Source organism: Schistosoma haematobium, chromosome 1 (assembly GCF_000699445.3).
Source record: "Schistosoma haematobium chromosome 1, whole genome shotgun sequence".
Taxonomy (NCBI): domain Eukaryota; kingdom Metazoa; phylum Platyhelminthes; class Trematoda; order Strigeidida; family Schistosomatidae; genus Schistosoma; species Schistosoma haematobium.
The window spans coordinates 64,763,130-64,787,513 of NC_067196.1; the positions used below are offsets into that span (position 1 = coordinate 64,763,130).

At 33.2% G+C, this 24,384-nt stretch overlaps 1 protein-coding gene across 1 annotated transcript in view; it reads left to right on the forward strand.

Moving 5' to 3' along the window:
- Positions 1–9,337: 9,337 nt before the first annotated feature.
- COL4A1_3 (collagen, type IV, alpha) overlaps positions 9,338–24,384 on the forward strand; it is a gene marked incomplete at both ends in the record, with an annotated part of 40,768 nt that continues 25,721 nt past the window's right edge. Inside the window, 10 exons of the mRNA XM_051218557.1 lie at positions 9,338–9,451; positions 9,926–9,985; positions 12,351–12,485; positions 15,383–15,427; positions 19,103–19,165; positions 21,444–21,524; positions 21,971–22,123; positions 22,943–23,020; positions 23,847–23,923; positions 24,303–24,378. Coding sequence (XP_051074822.1) covers positions 9,338–9,451; positions 9,926–9,985; positions 12,351–12,485; positions 15,383–15,427; positions 19,103–19,165; positions 21,444–21,524; positions 21,971–22,123; positions 22,943–23,020; positions 23,847–23,923; positions 24,303–24,378 — 882 coding nt within the window. The remainder of the gene's footprint in view (positions 9,452–9,925; positions 9,986–12,350; positions 12,486–15,382; positions 15,428–19,102; positions 19,166–21,443; positions 21,525–21,970; positions 22,124–22,942; positions 23,021–23,846; positions 23,924–24,302; positions 24,379–24,384) is intronic.

A 24,384-nucleotide genomic window follows, 5' to 3' on the forward strand; every position in this document is an offset into this window, starting at 1 on the left:
AGGGGAGAATCGCATCCCGAACATGCTTGCATTGTTGCTTGGAGTGGTCAGAAGACTCTGAATTTTGTCAGCGTCTTCACCAAATAGAACTATGTCATCGGCATATTCCAAGTCAACAAGTGAATCTCCTGGTAGAAGTTCAACCCCTGGAAATTTGGATGAGGGAAGTGTTACCTCTAAAAGCACGTCAACGACAAAGTTAAACAAGAATGAAGAGAGTGAACAGCCCTGACGAACACCACTTGAGGTAATCAACTCTCACTCGACCAGTTGAGTTTGAGTAGACAGCCTTTACAAGGTTAGTGTAGTTCTTCGGTACTCCTGCCAATGACAAGCAATGCCATAGAACCTCACGATCAACAGAGTCAAATGCCACCTTAAGGTCGAGAAATACTACGATTGTGGGGCGTCTGAATTTGTGTGTATGTTCTGGGACCTGACGTAGTGTGAATATCTGGTCTATACAACCACGTTGAGGTCGAAAGCCAGCCTGGTTTTCTCTAGTCTGCTCTTCACGAGCTTTGGTTAGGCGTCGAAGTATTATTGAAGCTAATATTTTAGACACTATATTAGTCAAACTGATTCTTCTGTGATTGTCAGAAGAGGACCTTTTTCCTTTCTTATAGACTGGCATAATCAGTGATTGAGACCAGTCAGATGGGATTGCGTCTAGTTCCCAGATTCTACCTAAGACCTCAGGTAATCTCGCTGCTGATACTGGACCGCTTGTAAGTATGATTAAAACTATTGAGTTTGAAATACTAATTATGTGCACAGATTTTCACGTTTTAACTTCTCGATATTAGTAGGATAAATTATCAACTAGGATTACACCATAAGCATAAGTGTTCAGAATGAATAAAAAACTGAAATACTAGAAAGTAATGTGAGATTGTCTCCAGTTGAAACCAATCTAGTATTGTTAACGAACCCAAGCCCAAATAAAGGAGAGCTAGATTTAAGGATAGTAACCCCACTGCTACAAATAAAGCGTTACAAAAACCCCAGCCAGAACAAACCATTTACACCATTTTAACTCTGCTCAGGGAGTTGAAGGGTTTTCATATAGTAACTTTATAACACTTCATGATAAAAACTGAGATTATTTGGAAGCCACCAGACCAAATCCCCTTCTAAAAACCAGAGCAATAATTAATGTCAGTGTGTGGAATTTTCGAACAATGAACAAGACAGGGAGGGTCACTCGAATAGCAACACAGATGAAAATATTCTAACTGACCGTTCTTGGAACAGGTAAAACTCTTATTTTAATCTGGTCACGAAGAACAAAGTGCCCCCAGCACGTAGAGTTGCAATGATTCTGTCTAAAGAAGTACGAAAAGCACTTATGGAATGCGGAACTCGTTCCGAAATCATCAACGCATCGTTTAGAACTGAGAAGGCGAGGATTACAACGAGTGTCATCCAGTGCTACCCATTCATAAGTGATAGCAGCGAAGATAATGAACATCAGTTTTATGAGACTGAAGTATATTGTAGAGAAATGACCAAAAAAATACCTAATAATTCTGATGAAGGACCTTATCACCAAGGTCGAGATGAGCAAAACTTGTTGTTATGTCTACATGAAGAATAAATGAGTGGTAACTTCCAGGGCTTATTTATAGACTATTATTGTGTATGTATACTTGTCGTAATAACATTACATATATATTTCTTTCATCATAAGCTTTAATTGGACTAATCGGTTACTGTCATACGATTTACCATTTCTAATTTAGTCCCAATCTATTAGTTACAGTCTCCTGTACACACAGTTATTTTTGGCTTGATCTTGCATGATTATTATTTTTCATTTTATGGTGTGATGCAGTTTGGTCTGTTTGTATATAAACCACGTATGTCTGAAATATACTATTCATATAGTGGAAGCTGGTATTTTTGTTCTGGACTGAATAAGCTGGATTAGCGAGACGTTATTATACAAAGGGCCAATAAGGATTCAGAGTTTACTCAAGGCTGCCCGTGCTGGTTGACATGTCAATAGTTTGTCACCGCAACAAGATCATAGAACTCGGTATTCTGACGATTTTGTCACTTTATATTTGACGGACAATCGGACACAATACTTAACACGGAGGCATTATTGTGCGACCAATCAGGAGAAAAGGAGGAAAACTAACTATTGAAGTTCAAGAGCAGAAAAACAGGTGTGTAAAGCAGCTTGAATAGCTCTTGAATCAACCAATCTAATTGTATCTACAGAACATTGAAGTAGTGCATGCACACCTCCCTAAAGATGTTACCTCAACAACAATCGAAAAAATGACCAAAACCATCAGGTGAATTAAGAGGGGGAAAGCAGCGGGACCAAACAACATATCAGCTGAAACATTGAAGTAAGACATACAGGTAACTGCAATAATATTTAACGAAGAACAAGTACCGACAGATTAGAAAGAAGGACGTCTTATCAATAGTCTAAAGAAATAAGCATACAAATACAGAAGGGTCATACTACTGTCAGTAACAGACAAGGTTTTCAAGTGTTGCTGAACCGAACGAAAGATTCTATAGACGCTTAACTTAGAGATTAATAAACTGGATTTCGTAAGGACTGGCCATTTATCAAACGAATGGCGACATTGAAGATCACTGTTGAACAGTCATTCGAATGGAACACAATGCTACACATTAGATTCCTCGATTATGAGAAAGCATTTAACAGCGTGGACAGAAAAATGTCATGGGGTCTTTCCAAAACTATATGGTACCTTAGGTCATCATCATCATATGGAACTCCTATGAGGGACTGAATCGTAAAGTCATGTATAGAGAGAAGCCCACGAATCTATTCCACATGACGACTAATATGAGATAAGGCTGTCTACTTTCGTCTTTTTGCTAACTGTTGACTGGATTATAGTGATCTGAACATCTCAGGGTCAGCACGGAATACAGTGGATACCTTGGAAACAGATGGTTGATTTGGAATTGGTATGACTTTATGTACTCAGACAGAGTTATCAATAAACAAGGAGGATCAGATGCAGGACTCAATGCACGAATTGAAAAATCAAGGACAGCATTCCTACAGTTGAAGAATATATGGAACTCAAAACAAGTGTCAACCAATGTGATAGTCAGAAGCATCAATACGAACGTCAAGACAGTTCTACTGTACGAAACTGAAACTTCGAAAAACTACCACAACCATCACCAAAAATGTATGACCGCTAAATTTAGGGTATTTTAAGAATACATATAATAATTCTTTTAAAAAACTCTGTTTCGTTTTTCAGTGATTTCAATGGAGTCCAACCAGGTCTGTTGTGAGATAGTAACTCACTGAAGACAATGGTGGACGGTAGCGCAATTTCATGGATTGGTTGAAGTTAGACATCAACACCATTGGATGCCGGCTCAGTGCTCTAGGTGTTAAGCGTTCGCGTGCGAAACTGATAGGTCCTGGATTCGAATCTCTCGGGTGGGATTGTGGATACGCACTGCTGAGGAGTCCTATACTAAACGGCCATCGAGTGCCTCCGGGTTTTCCATGGTGGTCTAGCTTCAAATGACTCATGACTTCAATTACTGAATATTTTCTAATGATTTTTATTTTACCTCAAAGACAAGTTTCATTTTACCAGTGAAAAATAAAATTAATAATACGCTCAAATACTCATCCTACCTTTCCCAACTGATATGTCGTTAATATTGCTTAAAATTATTTACTGTTCGAAAAAACAGTCATCATTTTCCTGAATGTTAGTTATTTATAACATTCGATTGATACTATGTTAGGTTCATTTTTATACAATATTTGTATGATTTAAGCCAATCTTCAGCACTAAGTTTACAAAAGTGCAAATTATTTTATGATAATGTATCATTTATAACTAAATGACATAATGTAGATTACGTTGTGTCTGATAATGATGGGAATCAATACTGTTTAAAAGCTTCTACTAAACTTATGCAGTGTACAATCTGTAATAAATATTTTAAAGGGAATAAAGTGATCAAGTATAAGTGGTTTGACATATTTCCTCTTCAACATAGACGGTTGTGAGGATTGCTGTCTTCCGTGGGTTGTCACATTCTACAATCTTTTATATTAAGAGTCAAACATGTTTCTTCTAGTGACTAAATTAGAAGGACGATTTCCAAATTTCTACTGAGAAGTCATGGGCAGTAGTTGTACAGTAGACAGAATGAGGTCAGCATTGGGATCTATGATGCACGCTTCGTATTGTTAGGGACTCGTCAAGTAGATCGCTGGAGTTTACTCATATCGAGTGTGAGATAAAATTCACCTACTGTTAACAAACGATGATCGACCAATATTGCGAATTGACTGAAGTAACAAATGTACACTACTGTACCTCAAATCAGTGATATAAATGTTAGGAACTCATCAAGAGGAATGAAAGTACTGGGATAGATTTAAAGATAAGATTGAATCAACACTGAATAGTAAAAGGGATAATGAAACCGAACATTTTTCTTCTTCTTCTTCTTACGCACGTTACACCTCATGGAAGAGCATAGGACACACACCAACATCCTCCATCCAAATCTATCCTACAAAATCATCCCCAGTCCTTTCCAGTTGTTATTCATTCTTTCCATGTCTGCTTTATTACCCGACACAATGTGTTATTTGGTCTTCCGCTTTTCCGTTTCCCTTCAACATTCCAAGTTAGAGTTTGTCTCGTGATGTGGTTATGTGATTTCCTCAATGTTTGTCGTATCCACTTCCAGTGTCTCTTCCTGACTTTCTCTGTAGTTGGAAGCTAGCTTGTTCTCTCCCACAGTCGGTTGTTGTTGATGGTGTATATAGACAATTGTTAATAACTACTTGTACATTTTTGATGATGGTTGTAGTAGTTCTCCGCATTTCAGCTCTGTACAGTAAAACTGTCTTCACGTTCGTATGGAAGATTCTGACTATGAGACTGGTTGACAGTTCTTTTTAGTCCCATATGTACTTCAACGGTAGGAATGCTGTCCTTGCTTTGCCAATCTCTGCCTTTACGTCTGCACCAGATCCTCCACGTTCATCGTTGATGCTGTCCAGGTACTTGAAACTTTCCACCTGTCACAGAGTATCTCCATCAAAAGTGATTGTATCAGTTCTCTTCGTGTTGTGTTTGGGGATCTTGCTCTTTCCCTTGTGTATGTTGATGTCTACTGATGCAAAGGCTTCTGCCACACTAGTTGTTTTGATCTGCGTTTGTTGGTGTAGATGTGATAGAAGGGCTAGATCATCTGTGAAACCCAATCTGTTCACTGTATTTTGTGTTTCCCCTCAAGTGTGGAGGTCTTCATAATCCGGTCAACCACCAAAGGAAAAAGAAATGGAGAGAGTAAGCAGCCTTGTTTGACTCCAGTTCTCTCTTGGAATGCGTCTGTCGGCTGTCCTCCATGCACCGCCTTGCACTTTAGTTCAACGTATGAATTTCATATGATTTTGACGATTTTCTCAGGTACTCTATAGTGTCGAAGACGTTTCTATAATGTTCTCCTATACACAATGTTAAATGCTTTCTTATAATAAAGGAAGTTGATGTGTAGTAACGAATTCCATCCATTTGATGGTTCAACAATAATCTGTATTGTCGCGATTTGGTCTGTGCACGACCGATTCTTGCTAAATCCGGTTTGTTGACCTCGTAGTTTGGCGTCTACTGAGTCTTTCATCCTGTTCGTCAACACTCAGTTGAAGACCTTTACTGGTACTGATAGTAGTGTGGTGCCTTTGTAGTTATCACATTTGCTCAGATCTTTCTTTGGTATTTTGATGAGATTTGTTTCTTCACATTTTGTCAGTGGCACTTGTTCTTCCTCCCAAATCTTCCTGAATAGAACATAGATTCACTCATCCATAGGATAGTTAGATGGATCATCCTATGCCATTAGAATGTTAATCAAAGAACAAGACCATATTCTACGGTGAAATTGTTTTTTCAAGCTCAGTCGTCAGTACTTACCGTTGTTAACCGATTAAAAAGATGTGCTTTAAATGGATCATACGCTTAACAAATAATGGGTTGCACAAGTACATGTATTTAAATTTATTTATTTATTTTAACACATAGATATTGGTACAAGGAGGCACCAAACAGATGTGCGCCACATAAATCATTCGATTTGCGAGAGGGCTGGAATACTGACTGGGTGCCCGAACCGAAGCAGGTAGTTTTCTCAGGGGGCCACTCCCCGAGCCTTCGACATAAATATCTGATCCACAAGGCAGTGGAGAATCGTAAGGAGATGCAGTCCCATGGTAGCCGGTGACCAACGATTGGTTCATACGCCATTTGTTCCCTCAGGATACTGGAACCCATGTGCACCATTGGTTTGAAATCCGGTTAAAGCGCCGGACATTCGCTTTTCGTCCTCTCAATTTCGTAAACAACACCCCCGCCACGAGAAGGCAGTGAGTAGGACTTCCCTGGCAGAGGCTGTATACTCGTGGCCATGTGAGAGCATTTCGAGAGGGAGGGCGGGCTCACCACGCTCTCGGCCATACCATGGTATTTGGGGGCACATGTATTTAAATTGTCTGAATACATTTCTTATAGATCAACAATCTTTACATAATTAGGAGTTCCGAATGAATGCTTCAACTATTTTATGTTATAACAAACCTAATCGGAATATTAAGCACAGGAAACAGACTGAAGAAATCATTTTAATAAAAAGGCTTTTAAAGTGTATTTGAGTGTATGACTGAAAGAAAACCATACAAGTTACTAAGTAGCAATTAGTACCTTTTAATTTGCTTTTTTTCTTTTTTACATTTCTAATTGACTTTGATCTTTCATACATAACCCTGAAATCAACTGTAAAGTTGTTTACATAATTCAATCAAGTTTCATATGGTCTCATTTTTAATCTAATAAAACGTTTGTATAATCAAGAGATATATTTATTATGCAATTTAATTTTGATTACAATCTATCCTACAAACTTTAAATAATAATTGCAAATATCAGAAGGGGTTTTGTGGGGATTGTGGTAATTTCAATGATTGAAATCATGAGTCAATTGAAGCTAGACCACTATGAAAAACCTGGAAGCACTGGACGGCCGTTTCGTCCTAGCACAGAGTCCCCAGCAGTGAGCATCCACTACCACTCTTGCGAGCAAATACTTAACCCTTACACCACTGAGCCGGTATCCAACGGTGTCAATGTCTAACTTCAACCAATTCACAAAATCGCGCCACCGTCCACCATTGTTTTAAGTGAGTTATTATCTCACAACAGATCCAGTTGAACTCCATTGGTCACGGCCTCTCACTAGAACTCCAAGAAATATCTTCTGAAAGCAGTCACTAGTGATTAGATGATTATTATTATCAGAAGGGAGTGTTATGGAGATTGTAGTAATTTAATCATTGAGTTCATGAGTCAATTAAAGCTAGGCCACCATGGAAAACCTGGAAGAACTGGACAGACGTTTCGTCCTAGTATGAAACTACTCAGCAGTGAGTATCCACGATCCCGCTAGGACGAAACAGCTGTCCAGTTCTTCCGGGTTTTCCATAGTGGTCTAGATTCAATTGACTCATGATCTCAAACATTAAACTTATTTATTGGGCAAATATGACAATCATTGATATGCAATTATGTTAGATAATATTTGCATAAAACTAAGTAAGTAAGTAACATTTACATTTTATAGAAGTTAATGTTTATCTTGACGATGATGAAATTTTGACAAAATGTATTAGTCAAATACGAATATTTGTCAAGATTAGAACAAATAGTTTGACAGTAATTAGGCACCAAGTATAGAGGAAACATTTTACGTGAAAATTATATATGAACTAATCTCAGCAATTAAAATTAAAAAAATTCTAATGTTTCGTTCAGTTAAGTTGTTTGGACTTCTTCAGGGTAATAATCAAAATAGTATAGATTTGATGTGATCTGATTTCATTGTTACAACTCTATATATTTCTTTGATAATTTTGATTTTGATTATTACCCTGAAGAATTCCAGATAAGTTAATTGGACGAAACGTTGGAATTATTTTAAATTTCAATCGTTGAGATTATTTCAAATATAATTTTTACATAAAATATTAGTCACATAGCTTAAAAACATTTTATAAGTGAACTTTCCTTATAATAATTCCCTACAGATTCTTAAATGGTAGTTTATAATAACGAGATTGAATGTTAATAGATTCCAGTAAGTTCCCAAGGTTTTTTTTTCGAAAAGGATTACACTGTACTTGTATATATTTTTTCATGTAGAGATAGAGAGTGTATCTATTTGACTAACTTGGAATGATTGAATTTAGTCAAATCTTTTAAGGGAAATGCATAGTTTAACCATAATAGTACTTCCCTTCAATCATGAATTATTATTTTTTTATTTGGAAATACTTTAAAATTTAATTAAATTTAACTATTTTGTCAAAAAAATGTACATAGTGTTTAGTTTCCAAACAGCAGATATTTCTTTATTATATAGGATAATCAGCATTACACAATAATCTATGTTCGTTCAATTATAAATCAATGAACGCTAAAATATGACCTTCTAAACACCGGTATCTAGTGTTGGACCCATAAGCATTTGATTGGTAGACTAACCGGCCGGCCGGCCGGTTTAGATTTTCGACAGGCCAATAAGGAAAATCGATAATTTGTACCGAATTATCATTAAAGATAACCAGTTAAAATTTAAAGTATTTTTACACAATTTTGTTGAAATTATTAGACGGACCAACAGGAGAACTCAACAAAACATTTTATTCTTCTGATCGTGGTAATTTTAAACATTTCCCCCTGATATTTTTACTTTATCTTCAATCAGTTTTATGTTAAAACACAGGTTTGAATCAAATACTCAGTGTGTATAATTAGGAAGGCATGCAAAAGTAGGCACATAAATAGATTTACATACTGATCATGGTGGGATACTATTGGAGTTTTCTAGCACAAACATACATTCAAATAAGGGAAGCACATATTTACACAAATGTATAGATATATATACATGTCCTTTGTGTGCATGTCTATTTATCCTATAAAAATAAAGAGACACCTTGAACATACACCGACTGTGTGTCAGTTAGTAATGCCGGCAATAGAAAACTGCCTGAAGAAGAAGAATAAGGTTATCGTTTATCAAGCATAAATTTACCAGAATAATTTTAATCGATCCATAAACATACAAAAAAAATACAACACTGAACGAACATTACGAAAAAAACTTATTTTCAATCTTAAACACAATAAAACTAAAGTGAAAGTGAAACATTAATTTACACTTATTTCTATTCTATTTTACTTCTATCATAGTAGAATATTATATTCATTAAGATTACACGTCACTTTGTATTATATTGAAGATTATGAAGCCTCATGATAATTATCCATTTATAAATAAGTATAATACATATGGATTTATTCTCATATCTATTTTTATATTATCAAATCTATACGTAAAATATACAAATGGAGCAGCGGTAAGTGAAATGTTTTATTTAACTTAACTTTTGGAATACTTTTTTCTTCTTTCTTTCTTTAAATCTATTTGTTTGGTTTAAATGTCTAAGGATTATTGAACTGAGTAGTGTTACATTGAAACAATATTTGTCAAATGAATAAGTTAAACTGAAATAAGATTAATATTAAGTTGTAGTAAATAAGCTGAAAGGATATCAGACTAATAATTTGAAAACTGTTGATTCGAATCTAGTAATCAGGTAAACTATGTTTCAATTTCAATAATTATTATGATACTTTTTATATTCCTTACAAATATGTGAAATAGTTAGATTATTATTTATATCAGTTTAGTAAGCTATTTTTTGTTATGTATTCTATAATTAGTTCATCATATTTAAAGTGGACTACATAAACTTTCATATTGTAAGTGTATAAAAGAGTTATTTATGAGATTGTGTATTTCTTTTTTTATATTATTCCAACTATTACAGACGTGCATACCATCGCCGAACTGCACAGAATGCACTTGTATGGGAATTCCGGGGCCAAAGGTACGTATTATATATGTTACATTATCGATATCTGTGTGTTAATTACTGTTGACAATGAGTGGTTCAGGTTATATATATATATATATATATAAATATATATATATATATATATATATATATTAGTTGATCAACTTATTTCGATTGTTTATTTGGTTGGCTGTGAAGATTAATTCAGTTTCAAGATACGTTTTGTCAGAGAATCATTTTAGCTGGTGAATTTGTGAAAACTAGAGAGTAATTGAGAAGAATTATTCATTTGATTGATTCTTTCAACATTTATATAACAGTTAACAGATAAATTTTTTCCTAGTTGTAAATCAAGTATTAGGATAACTTAGCCTAAATTAGGAAGTGATAATAATAGAAACAGAGTACAAACAAAGTGTGCAACATGTAATTAATAGTGTGTGAACATTACAATCCAAAATTTAACAACACTACTCGTGTGTGTGTGTGCTTCCAAATATATTCCTACCAAAAGTCATAGATACACATATGTTCAAGCTAAAAGAATTATTACTGGGTAGATGATCATTATAGTTCAGTCTAAAAAAATATACTTTTTTAATTTTTATTTTATCAAAATTGTACTACATTCATTGCCTTTATGAATCTTTCTTAAGGTATGATTGAAAAATGATTGATTCCATACTAGGAAGAAACGGCCGTTCAGTACTTCCAGGTTTTTCAAGATGGTTTACCTTCGATTGACTCATGAATTCAACTATTAGAATCTGTATTAATTTTTAAAAAAATAAAATAACCATTTAAGGGAAAGGATCTGTTAAGTTTGCATATTTCTAGAGAATTTTATCTAAAACGATCCATTATGTTTATTAAAAAATAATGAACAGAGGGCGGAATTCCTGATTAATAGATGTAAATGTCTTGTTTTTTTTTAAATGTTCATATCTATTGTGTTCATGATCAATAAAATTGAATAATAACTTCTGATCTATTCTTTTGGCTAATGTATGACATATGCAAAAAATAGAAGATATAGACTAATATTGATTTATGAGTCAATTGTAGCCTTATTTCTGCAAAATGTTCCATTCTGTATTCTATTAGACGAAGACTGAATTCCTTAAGAATAATTTATTGTTTTATGGAATTTAATGCCAAATGAATGCAGGTATATATATATATATATATATATATTGCTTTCAGTGTACGTGTCAATGATTATTTAACTACATACGAAGACGTTTCAGTAAGGGGAAGAATAGTTTCGATATCGATATCTCTTCTAATTAATAAGCGTGTTAAGCACTGAAAGAAAAAATAATCTCTAGATATTTAAAATATTGTGTAAATGATGATATAACATGTAAAGTAAGAACAATACTTGAAAAGATTGCATCAACTTTGTATATGCATAAGTGTTTGTGTATGTGTGTGTGCCAGTAACATCAGGCTATGTAATCTATACTATACAAATAAATAGATGTAGATATGTGAATTAAGTTTACTCACAATAATTCAAAACAATAAATTATACTATCAAATTCAACAGTCTGATATGAATGACGTGATATGAAAACACCAGATTCTATAAGGTAAACAATGAAATATTAGTCGATATTACCTTGTTTTTTTTTACAGTACAGTAAAATTTCTTTCTCCAACTATCCCAATCATGTTTTCTAACATTATCTAACTGATGTAAAATGAATTTGATTGATTGGAATCGTTTGTATATCCAAGGTAAAAAAAATTGAATCACATTTGGTTAAATGGCTATAATATCCTTTCATATACCCTTTCTATTTCATAACAAGAAAATAATACAAAATTATTGGTCACAAGAAGTAATTTAATAGTGATCAAATTATACACTTAGTTCATTTAACATTATCACATGCATATTCAGTCTGTACTACAATGACAATAGAGATAAAACATTGATAATAATAATAATAATAATAATATTATCGTTAGTGTGTCCAGTTTAACATTTTACTTCAAAAACCACAGAAATTTGACAGAATTACCCTTGAAACATACAAACACATATGGATATGAGGAATTTTTTGACTTGACAAGTTTCGTAATTGTGTAATAAGATTATGTATAAATAAGATTTATAATTCACGTCATTTGATCATTTATTTATTGGTTTATATTTGCATCAGTACTTCAAAGATCACTTGGTTTGGGTATATGGATAATTTAACTTAATCTATTAAAATATATACAGTTTTTTTGCCATCATGTTTATATTGTTCAGGCTTTCAATTGACCAAGTTGACTTCAGACTAAGTATTAATATATTCGTTAAAAAATGAGATGAAATAATCGATTTTGTACATTTTCATTACTGTTTTCTTTGTTTTATTCTGCCACTCATTTTTGCGATAAAAAGGGTGATGTTGGAGCTCGTGGACATGTTGGTAGACCAGGTCCTGTTGGACAACGTGGATTGCCTGGTCCACCTGGTCTAGAAGGTGAACGGGGTATACCTGGTATACCAGGTGATCCTGGACCCAAAGGAATTATGGTAAGTTAAGTTATTACTATCACTTAATAGCCGTTAGAAATTTGTTTGACTATTTGATTGGAAGATTTGTGATCATAACGACTGATTCACTTATAAAGAAAATGATATGCATATTGGCGAACATCGTCATAGAATAGTTTGAGCTACATAATTTGCATATACAATTTTGTCTACGTACAAATATGCTTCAGTCAATTGACAGGCATTATCGAAATATATATGCCTAAGAAACAAGACTATGTAGGCTATGAAAACTATTGAACTTAAGCACTTTGTTGAGGCTTCTGTAGAAAATAAACCACATAGTTCACTAACTTTTCATCATTCTCAGATTGTTGTTTTTTTGATAGAATATCCAGTGAACTTGATCAGCAATAAAGACTGGTGTGTATTTTTAAATGTAACCTAGTAACCAAATAAAAATTTATATTTTAAAATTTGAGTTACGCTTATTGGATGGTTGAAGTTTAAATGGTATGAGCCATTATTGCAAGTCTAGAATGTGTATGGTTGACTACTTGTCGATGTCTAGTTAGTTTAATTGACCTAACTATGTAAATTATCAGTCTTGATAAAGAAAAGTGATCATTGACTACAAGCAACAGTTTGAAACAAAATCACTTTCTTTAATACTCTCAGAAGCACATATATGTTTGTCTACTCTGATGTAGTGGCTCATATTACGTCACCAAAAGTCAGAAATACAATTTTCTACTTATCACAAAAATATATTTATGATATATGTTGAGTGCTAACAAACTAGATATTGAAGTTCAAATGAGCTTGTCGACTGTGTCTCCAACTAACAAATATCAGATATCTTAAGAATTTACAATAGCCCCCAAATGCCTTGGCACACCCAAGGGTGGGGAAAGTTAGCTCACTCACTCCCTCACTCTCTCTCTCTCTCTCTCTCGAAATGCTCTCACACGAGCACGCGTATACAGCCACTGCCAGGGAAAGTCCTACTCACTCCTTTCTCTCAGTGGGGATATTATTTACGAAATTGTGATGACGAAAAGCAAATGTCCGGCGCTTTAACCGGGTTGGTGGATATGGGGGATCCAGGGGAGTTGGAAAACCCTGATTCCAAACCAATGGTGAACATAGGCTCCAGGATACTGAAGGAATAAATGGCGTATGAACCAATTATTGGTCACCGGCTACCATGGCACTGAATCTCCTGATGTTGTTTCACTGCCTTTTTGGCCAGACGTCTAGGTCGGGCGTGGCTCCCTTAGGTAACCACCTGCTTCTATTCAGCACCCGGGTAGTATCACAGCCGACACACAAATCAAGTGACTTGTGTGGTGGATATTTATTCGATGCCCCTTTGTACCACTATTTATTTGTTCAAATAAATGTAAACAAATTTACAATTCTATTTTCAAAGAAGTATTTAGATGAACTTATACTTTTTTTACTGGATACAAACACATTTCTATTAACTTACCTATTAATTTAATAACTATCGGGATCATGGATGAGCACTGCTGAAGAGTCCCATACTAGGATGAAATGGTCATTCAGTACTTCCAGGTTTTCCATAGTAGTCTAGCTTCAGTTAACTCATGAATTCAATGATTAAAATATCTAAATAATGTTTTAAATGATTCATTTATAGAATCATATTATAGGTAATTACACATTAAGATAATATGACTAACTTCAGTGATATTTCTTTATTTAATATAATGTGTGGTACAATATCGGTCAATTTGATAAAATCACAAAGTTTTGCCTACTGTGAATTCTTTTTCTAGAAAAAAAAGAGACTATTATGAAAAGAAATGAGGAGTTAATTTTTCATCTTGAATAATTTACAAGTATTATTGTGATTTATAAGCCTACATTATTATTATTGTTCGGTTAATCAATATTTAGATACAAACATTGGTACAAGAAGGCATCAAATAGATGTGTGCTACACTAATCGTTCGATTTGTGCGAGAGCTAGGATACTTCCCGGGTGCCCAAACCGAAGTAGTCAATAAACATATATTTATAGTAAAATAACTATCAGCATAGTGTATTTATATCTATTGGTAATAACTAATATAATCTTGTTTGGTTCTTACAATTAATTGAATTCTGTTAAATTTATGATTATTTGACTAGGGATAAACTTCATATTTTCAAGTTATTTGAGTGTATCGTAGTTAGTAATTGTAGTTAAGTCTTCGTTTATTTAGTTGGTTAATTGTAAATATTTTGGAACGTCCCACACTTGATATATCCGTAGCATAATGAAATGGTATTTTTGTTGTAAAAAACTTTACATTCTTCATCTCATCCAGCAAAAATGACAGAGAAGGAAACACGCCCTCCATCATGGATTATGATAGTCTAAATAATGATTCCGGCTTCATTTTGGTAGGTTGCCAGTTGCAAGGTCGAAATTGCAAACGAGAGTGGAGTTTATTTCCACCCGATTATTTTATTTGGTGTTGCCTGGAAGTTAGACATCCTTGCGCGAAAATGAAGGTCCCGGGTTCGATTCCAGCATTCGAGGTCGTAGGTCCGCACTGATGACGAGTCATATAATAGGACGAGATGGCGGTTCAGTACTTCTAGGTCTTCAATAGTGGTCTAGCCATGATCAGTACATGTTTTCAGAGGTGATGTTAAGTAGCTGAAAGCGCCGTGTAAACAGACAAAGACATGAGATTTCGTGTCGTTTAACACTGGCCGGTGAAGTATATCCTCAGCATCTGAAGGAAACCATATTTTTCAACTGAGCCGAATCCACTTAACCAGAGTAGCAGTTTATGGTGTTGCCACCTTATTCATCTATGATCTTCTTGGATGTATTCAAATGCGATTAATTGACGTTTTTCTTTTGTAGTTAACTTTTACATTGAGATTAACAGACGTTGTTTGGTTATTTTCAATTGTAGGGTGATAAAGGTGTTTTGGGTGTACCGGGTGTTGATGGTCTTAAAGTAAGTAACAGCTATTTACAAAGAAAATGGAGAAATAATGGTTTATTTTGATTTATTTCATTTACCTTTTACAAGTGTATCACTATTTGTTATTTTGTTGTTATCATACACAACATTAATGAATAAAAGCTAATGGCAAGCCAAAAATAAACATCAAGATACTTAGAATGATTTCCTTTGATCAGCTTTATCAATATATTCATCACAAAAGAATTGCAGCAGTGCCTAGTGGTGGAAAAACCTTGCTAATTCAAAATAACGATTCTCAATAGAGCCTTACACGGATGAACTGACTTCAGAGGTATAATATATTTTCACAAAAAATGTACATAATCAGAAGCTATGCATTTTGTACTTAAGCCATGATAAAAAATAAAATAACCGTCATTTATATTGTTGCAAAGAAATCTTTTTAGAAGATGATTTACTGCTTTGAGTAAATAAAAACAATAAACCAATAAATAATCTATTTGTAATACCCCAACGAGTAGAAAAATTAGATTTTCTGACGTTTTGTGACTTGGTGTAAGTCACTTCTTCAGAGAATAAATAGTCAAATTAAACTTGGATTGATTTTGATTTGGTTATTTATTCTCTGAAGAAGTGGCTTAGACTGAGCCACGAAACGTCAAAAAATCTAATTTTTCTACTCATTGGGATATTACAAATATATTAATTTATTTGTAACAATCTACCCAATGCTCAATTTATTCGAAATTATCAAGTTAAACCATGGTAATGATACCTAAAAACAATAAATGAAATGCTCAAAATTTCGACTGAGTAAAGACGTTGTTAGTAGATGAATTTATACAAATTCATTAATTGAGGATTATTTTCAGTAGATTTCAAGTATATTTTGAGTTGGGATTGTTTGTACAAAATATTTTATTGATATCATCATCTGTAACCTTTAATGGAACCACATATTCAATATTTTATTAGAATGAATTGAAGAAAGCCGCTTTTTTTGCTGTAAAATTAAGCTCCATGTACACTGAACTAACTAGATAGTTCAGAGACAAATAAAGAACAGTATTTCAAGGGTGAAAACCTCATATGAGTAGAATATAGGAGATATAACACGGGAAATCAGCTTTTATGTCTCAAGAGAGAATGAGACGAGTAATTATTGCAGCACACAGAGTGTTTTAAGGCTAATTTTAACCAATAAGAATCGGTGTTAATAATGTGGTTTTATCATATCACAATAATATTTAGGCGTGAAAGATCGTAATGGTAATTGTTATTGAGACAATCTCAGCAAGTCATGATATGATTAATTCAGATCAAGTTCAACAGGTAGCCAATACATTTTATTTGATAATTAGATGTATAAAAAGTAATTCTTAATTATAACAGCCAATCATGAATAATGTAGCTTCTGGCTCTATTGTGGATTGACACGATTTTCCACAATAAATTACCTATGTGTAATGCATGTCAAAGTAATCTGAATCAACAGTAGTATTTACGATTATAAAACACTTTAATAGAGAGAATATGACATTAATAAAATAGATAGATTCGCGAATTGGAAAGCATGAAGTAACATTAAAAATGAAGATGTGTGCCACAGCGACTGATTTTGACACATTACCCATGAATGTTATATAATTCACTACATAAATAAATAAGTGTTATATTCATCCAATAACAAGTTAGCAGTCATTAAAGAATATATAATGTTAAACAATCAAATCATATCTATACATTGCTGATCCAATTATATTCAGATGTCGACTTTAGTCGGAATAACGGTGCATATCAAATAAACAGGTTGGATAGAGATAGGGTCTAATTACTCATTATTGGTCATTTGCCAAACCCTTTGTGAAGTGCTTTGGTTCCTTCAAATTTGATCTTTTATCCTGTTTCCAACGCATTTAACCTTATCGCCGACTTATTCTCAAGTTTCTTTAGATAGACTGAGGATTTTGGAACATTTTCCAAATGTTGTTTATGTTCCTTCGACCTAATATTCAACTGTCTAGATGTTTCTCTCACATAATCTGGATTATGGTAATGAATAGACAACTGTCTGTTGTTCTTTATTTGGAACTATATCCTTAACTTTCACTAACCCCAATTTTATGGTAGTACTAGCCCGAAAATATAATCTTAGATTATGTTTGTTTAGAATCCTCTTAATTTATACCAATGTTTATCTTATACCGTAAAGAAACATCAGAATAAATTAAGGGGATTTTAAACAAATACAATCTAAGAGTGTATTTTCGGGCAAGTGGTACCATAAAATCAGAGTCAGTGAAAGTCGACGATAGGTTTCCAAAGAAAGAATGGTATATAGCATTACACAAATATCATAAATTCAAGAAACATTTACTAGTGCATAAAGTACTAAAAGTAGGTACAAAAAAACCTCTTAATAATAGAGTTTTCATAGTGTACAAATATAATACTTCTAAAAGGTGATATGTAATGATTAAAAGCTTGTATAAACACTAAGAACCCTAAAACAACATACCTATCGTCTAAATTTGATCGAATAGTTTCACAGTATTTGGGCGCCGAGTTGATATGAGACATTAAAGAAGAACAAAGTATTTGTGAAATCTCAGCGAATGAATTTGAAGTAAATCCAACGTTTCGCCTGACAACATGGTCCAAGCTTTTTTCGGATTATTTCCTTGGAAAAGTTTGGACCATATTGCCAGGCGAAACGTTGGATTTACTTCAAATTCATTCGCTGAGATCTTACAAATACTTTCTTCCTCTTTAATGTCTCAACATACCTATGTTTAAATCTGCTAATACTTTTATGAAAACCCATGCAACTAACGAGCACATAGTAGGACGAAACGCTCATTCTAGATTTCACTAGTAACAGCTATCTATTTATTATAAAATCCGAGTTTATCTTGTTTAAAATAGTTTATGGTCATTTTTAATTCACGTCATATATCGTGTATACAACGGAACTTTTTATTAATTAGATGTTTATTGGATGTTCAATCTATTTGTTCTTTTTTTAAAATAATATTTAATTAAGCAAAGATGGATAGTGGATAGCAGTGGAATCCATCACGCGCGTTTCGTCCTATTCGGGACTCGTCAGCTGGATGTACCTGCTTATTTAATTAGTTTAGACTCATAATTTGATATCAGTCAATGAGAATCTTTGAGATCACATTAATAATTTTGTTTTACTATGTACTGTAAATTTTGGTTGTTCATATAGAAACTTTGAATGAAATGTTTACAATAAAAAATCAAAAGACATTGTAAGTAAAATTTAAAAAACAACATTTTATGGTAAAAATCTTTAATGATTTGTAGTAAATTGGATGACTCTCCCGGTCTCCCATATTGTACGAACATTCCATGTACCTACATTAATGATTACTCTGGTTTTTAGAAGCATTGTGACTTCCGAAGGAACTTGGCTTTCACCATGAGGTGTCATAATTCTTCTAAATGAAGACCTTCTGACTCCCAGGGCAGAGTTCAAATGATTTGAATTAGTTTTTCTGGTTAGCGTTCTTTATAGCGAGTTAGTTTTATACGGGATGTGGTCACTAACCCCACGCCTAACCCTTCTCCTTAATCCGGGACCGGGATTGGCAGTAGCCCCAGAGGGGCTCCAGGCGGAGTTATTATAAAATTGATTTTTTTTCTATTTAGTAAATACGTAATTTTTTTTGTTTTCAACAGGGTGCAATTGGTATTAAAGGTCCAAAAGGTTTCCCAGGTGAAGAAGGCTGTTGTGGTGCTAAAGTAAAATATTTTTTTAAATTTAAATTCCTTTTTCTTAAATGAAAAAATTATGTGATCTATTATATTTAAGTATTTATTGGTGAGTTAGCATCAGATCAGATTCTGTTTATTAAGTCTCTAATCGTCGACTACGGCTGAATGACCTATCTGTAAGGAAGTAGAAAGCAACGATACTGAATACAAATCTTATTATGAACTGAAATCAACTGGGGAACCACTGAAAGCTGTTATATCCTAGTTTAAGACGCCCCAGCAGTGCACATGCATCAGCCTATTTGTGTTAGGCCTCCAGAGACAATTGGCAAGAAACTATGGACCTAGGTTTTATGCTAGTCGGCACCCGCCAGAGAGGTATCCCTGAATCCGTTTAGGAACTGATGCACTTTTTGTTATATATGGGCTCGCTACCGACCTTCTCTTCAAATGAAATGTTTATATTGGTTGACCAGTGGGTAATGACTAGTGTTATGTTTGTCTAGTTTATATATGGATCTTCATGCAAAGTTTAGATATTCAGGTCTTGAGGTTAGTACTATATACTTGGACAATAGAGGGGTTTGAGTGTTTCATATTTTCAGCTTCATTCAACTCAAAGTACTAGAAATGATATCTGATCTCATTTTGATCTCTCACTGGATATTGGAAATATCTGTCTCGATGCCATTCGTCAATAGACACACGACTATTTGTTTATCTTGAGTGATTTTTAGAGTATAGTTCAAACTGAAGGTCGTTTTGTCATAAACTGAACTATTGTTCACTCAACTAAAAATATTAAACCTTTGTAAACATTCTTTACTTAATTAGCCTGTATATTTTCAAGGAAAGATTATAAAACGTTTGTGTCCATTGTGTTTTTCTACATAGCTAACCGTAAGCTTTCTTTCGACTATTAGTTGCTGCTATGTCTCTGAATGTTTAGATATAAAAGTTAGACAAAAATTACCCACCTATATTTTACTTGGGCATCAACTGTAATTTATAAATTACTGTATGTATGACCTTACTTCATATCTATATAACTACATGAGTCATAAATATAAAATGTTAGCAACTAGCGTTTTGTTTCCCTACCTCATGTTGTATTTCGATTGGAGGTTTAAAAGAGAAGGGAAATTCTGCGTTGTATCGAATCTGTAAAAAGTGATAAAGTAGGTAAGATGAAAAATTTATTGTTAGTAGGCGTAGGAATCAGTAACACCAACGACATACCATTTAAATGTAGATTGACATAATGGATTTTTTGTGATCATGTCACCATTTTATTTTTCTGTCAACCTATAATCACGAATTTCACAAATTTTTTATTGCATTCTATTAAACACCATATTTGATCGGGAGGTATTTGGAGATTACTTTAGATTATTGGTATTGGCCAATGAAATCTGGAAAACTACTAATGTTAAGAATGTGGTACCAAAGGTCCTAGATTTGACCTATGGCCAATTTTCGATAGATCAGTCTATTTCAACCGTTCACGAAATATTTATTTCAAATAAATGCATCCCTGATGGTGGTTAAAGGTAGTCAACAGGAAACCCTGCTACTTGGCACCTAGACTGGTTGCCAATGACAAATGTTATATGCAACTTAAGTCTATGTAGATTACTGAAATGTCTGAACCATAGGAATTTTCTAAATGATTAAGTCTGGCCTAATCCACTTGCATAAGAGAAAACATAGAATTCACATTCTACACCTAAAACCTAATTTAACTGATTAAAAAAAATTTATGTTCATTAAGATTGATTGTTTTTCATCTAGAATGTTCATTCTTAATAAGCAAACTTTGATAAAATTACTGATAATATGAATTGAGGAATTCTATAATAGGACGAAACATCCGTTCAGTGCTTTTAGGTTTTCCATGATGGTTTAACTTCAATTGGCTCATGATCTCAACTATTAAAATTGATAATTTATCGTTATAAAACGTATTTAAATATGTCTAGTTGTGTAAAATGGATTTACGCTACCTTTGAAGATAGATGTATAATAGAAGATATTTATCCGGTCATTATAACCTTACCTATAATCTATCTGAAGTTTGTGCTAATGATGTCTTTCAGAAGAACGATGAAAGCTTCACGACCAAACCATCGAACACAGAGAACAAAACTCCATCAAAATAATTTCGGGAATTATAACAGACAAGCAGAATAGTTTAAATTAATGTTTGTATCAAATACATTTATTGTAAATCAATCAATATGATGTACAATTTTTAGAGAAATATTCTTTTTTGCTTTTTATATTTCAACTTTTATTTAAACAATAGGGGCCTAAAGGTTTGAAAGGTGCTCAGGGTAGTTATGGATTCGATGGACTTGCTGGTGAAAGAGGTTTAAAAGGTCCAAAGGTAAAAGTTTCCTTTTTTCAACATAAAACATTTGTATTTTTTTGGGCACATATCTGCACATAAACTATATATGAATATTTATGAAAGAACATGAATGGATAATATTAATAATGATAATAAAAATTATTGCATAACTAAGTGTATGTATGTACAAAACAAGGAAACATAGTAGGACACTTATGTACATAGTTTAGCGGTCTTTATTCATCTATTATATCTAAAAGAGTGCCTTCTTCAAAAGTTATATCAATCTGATTCTTAAACATTTGATAAAGATAATTCCATAATGACCAGTATTTTCCTTACTTTTCCTCTTGTAGTTAACTACTTTAATTAATCATTAATAACCTATTGGGAAGTATTATATTTCACCTTATCGATTGTGCCACTTTACATTTATTTACTAAATCAAGTAATTTTTAATAAATTATAAATAATTATTTCAGGGTGATAAAGGGGAACCAGCTGTTGTTGAAGGCATCGATGGTATTGGAGAAATGGGACCTAAAGGTGAGAAAGGTGAACTTGGTCCAAAAGGTATTCGTGGCCGAGATGGAGCTAAAGGACAACCTGGTATAGCTGGTCCAAAAGGTTATCAAGTGAGTTGATGAATTGTATTTGAATTGATCATATGAGGTTAGTCTTTAAAAACTAAAAAAACTTTCTAATTTTGATAGGGAAAACCACTCTCAAGTTTGTATTAAGTACAACTAATAGTTATATCAGTCTGAGATTTTACAAACTACTATAAACTCTTATATCTATCCCATTTATACAACTAAATCTAACTGACATCTCGAGATTGTCTGTATTTAAATTTGAGGATGATACGAATTTTATCTTTATTCCTCACAGTTGATTAGCCTTTTTCCAAAAAAACTCCAAACATGAAATCACCCAGTGAAGGTTGCAGATAAAATCGGATTCATAAAATAGTCCTACAAATGAAAAAAAAGCTATACTACTGAAAGAAGTTGACTTTAATCTGACCAAATTTTCATTATCAGTATTCTATTCGCCTGTGTCATATAATTCCATCTAGATAGTTTCAATTTATCTGCTCTCTAATGATGATATTATGGAAAAATGTCCAATTCTAACTGAATACTGAAATGAATTCATGTTGCAATATTCAACAATGATTATTCTATTATGGATGTTTGATTATCATGATTGGCAAATCTCCCCTACTTATAAATGATGATTGTAAATCAGAGAACTATGTTGAATGTTGACAGTTTTAAAGTCTAAATTCATGTCAACTTACATATATTTATAAACATTTTTTTCTTAGTATCAGACTATATGAGTAACGTTCGCATTCTAATGATTGTAAATGGCAAAATTTTGCATTTGCTAGAATTGTCTTGAAATTCTCTTAACGCTTTTTTTTTCTTTAATTATTTAATTTTCCAAAGGGAATAAAAGGAGATCATGGTGAACCAGGCTTAAAGGGTGAAAAAGGGGATACTCCTTCACCAATTTCTCTACCATATGTAAGTATGTATTGTTATAACTTTTCGTTTGAATGCTTACTATCTTGGCTCTTTTAATGCTACTTTTTGTATCTGGTCGTCGCTGATTGTTATGTCGGAAACACTTATCACTTATACTAGGAACGATGGACCTCTGCAATTCCCACGACGCGAAAGTAAGAACATAAAAACTGGTATAAGTGATGATTTATTAACCCCAAAACACGACGACGACTCTAGTAAAAAATACGTTCATTTATATACTGATTGTACACCCATTGTGATTAATAATTAGGACGAAACCACATATATGAAAAATACTTAGAGTTATAACAAATCACAGACTGAGCATAGTCCATGTCAATGAAATACACGAATATCGCATATTATACAGAATAAAACATTATACGAGAAAAGAAAACAAATACTACATTGAGTCACCATTACATTGAATCAAAACGGAAGTAATCTTGAACTAAACTCATAATGAGTAAATCAATCGAAAATTGACTTTTCTTTCCATCATATAAAACATATTTTATTGTCACTTATAAGCACACATTTACACTGAAATAAATAAAGCTATATCTTATGCTTTATTTGTGTTTTCATTTCTAAATGTCACTAAATTTTCCTAACCTGGGAAATAAATGACATTCTAGAACCTGGGAAAAGTGGTATTTAATATTTACTGTAATTTATATTATAATTTACTGTCATTAGGTGAATAGTCAGGAAAATATATTTTAATTTTATACTACCTATAAATTTTCAGTAACATAATATGTAACTTGAAATTCAACCCCTGTTCGTGTCCAAATGAATAATTCATTTTCTGTGATTTCAGGCAGAGCCGGGTGAGAAAGGATTCAAAGGTGAAAAAGGGATATCTTATGATGAATCAGCTTTAATCAAAGGACAGAGGTTAGTACCTGTTTTCACTACAATGTACTGGATAAGAAGTGTTTTGAAATTTTAAATACTATTCATTTATATGACATAAGTATCAGATTTAAAAGTGATCATATCAACTAATGAACATATTGTTTATTTGCTATTAAGCTCATTATGGATGAATTCCGAGTGATTCATTTCAGATAAACGAATAATCCAAACCAGTTCCCTAGATTGGGAATTACAGAACTTGGTGAAAATATGTTACGAAATTTCTATGATGTTAGCTTGTGAAATAAAAATATTCATGATGAGACGTCTAACAACTTTAGTTGAAAACTGATGAAGTGATATTTTAAATAAACTTAACATAACTACGAACATTTTTTTGTTTTATTTTTTGATGAAGAATTGGGGTTAAGGGTTTAAAAGGGCTTCCTGGTCCACGCGGTGATCCAGGTGATGAAGGTCCTCCAGGTCCACGAGTAAGT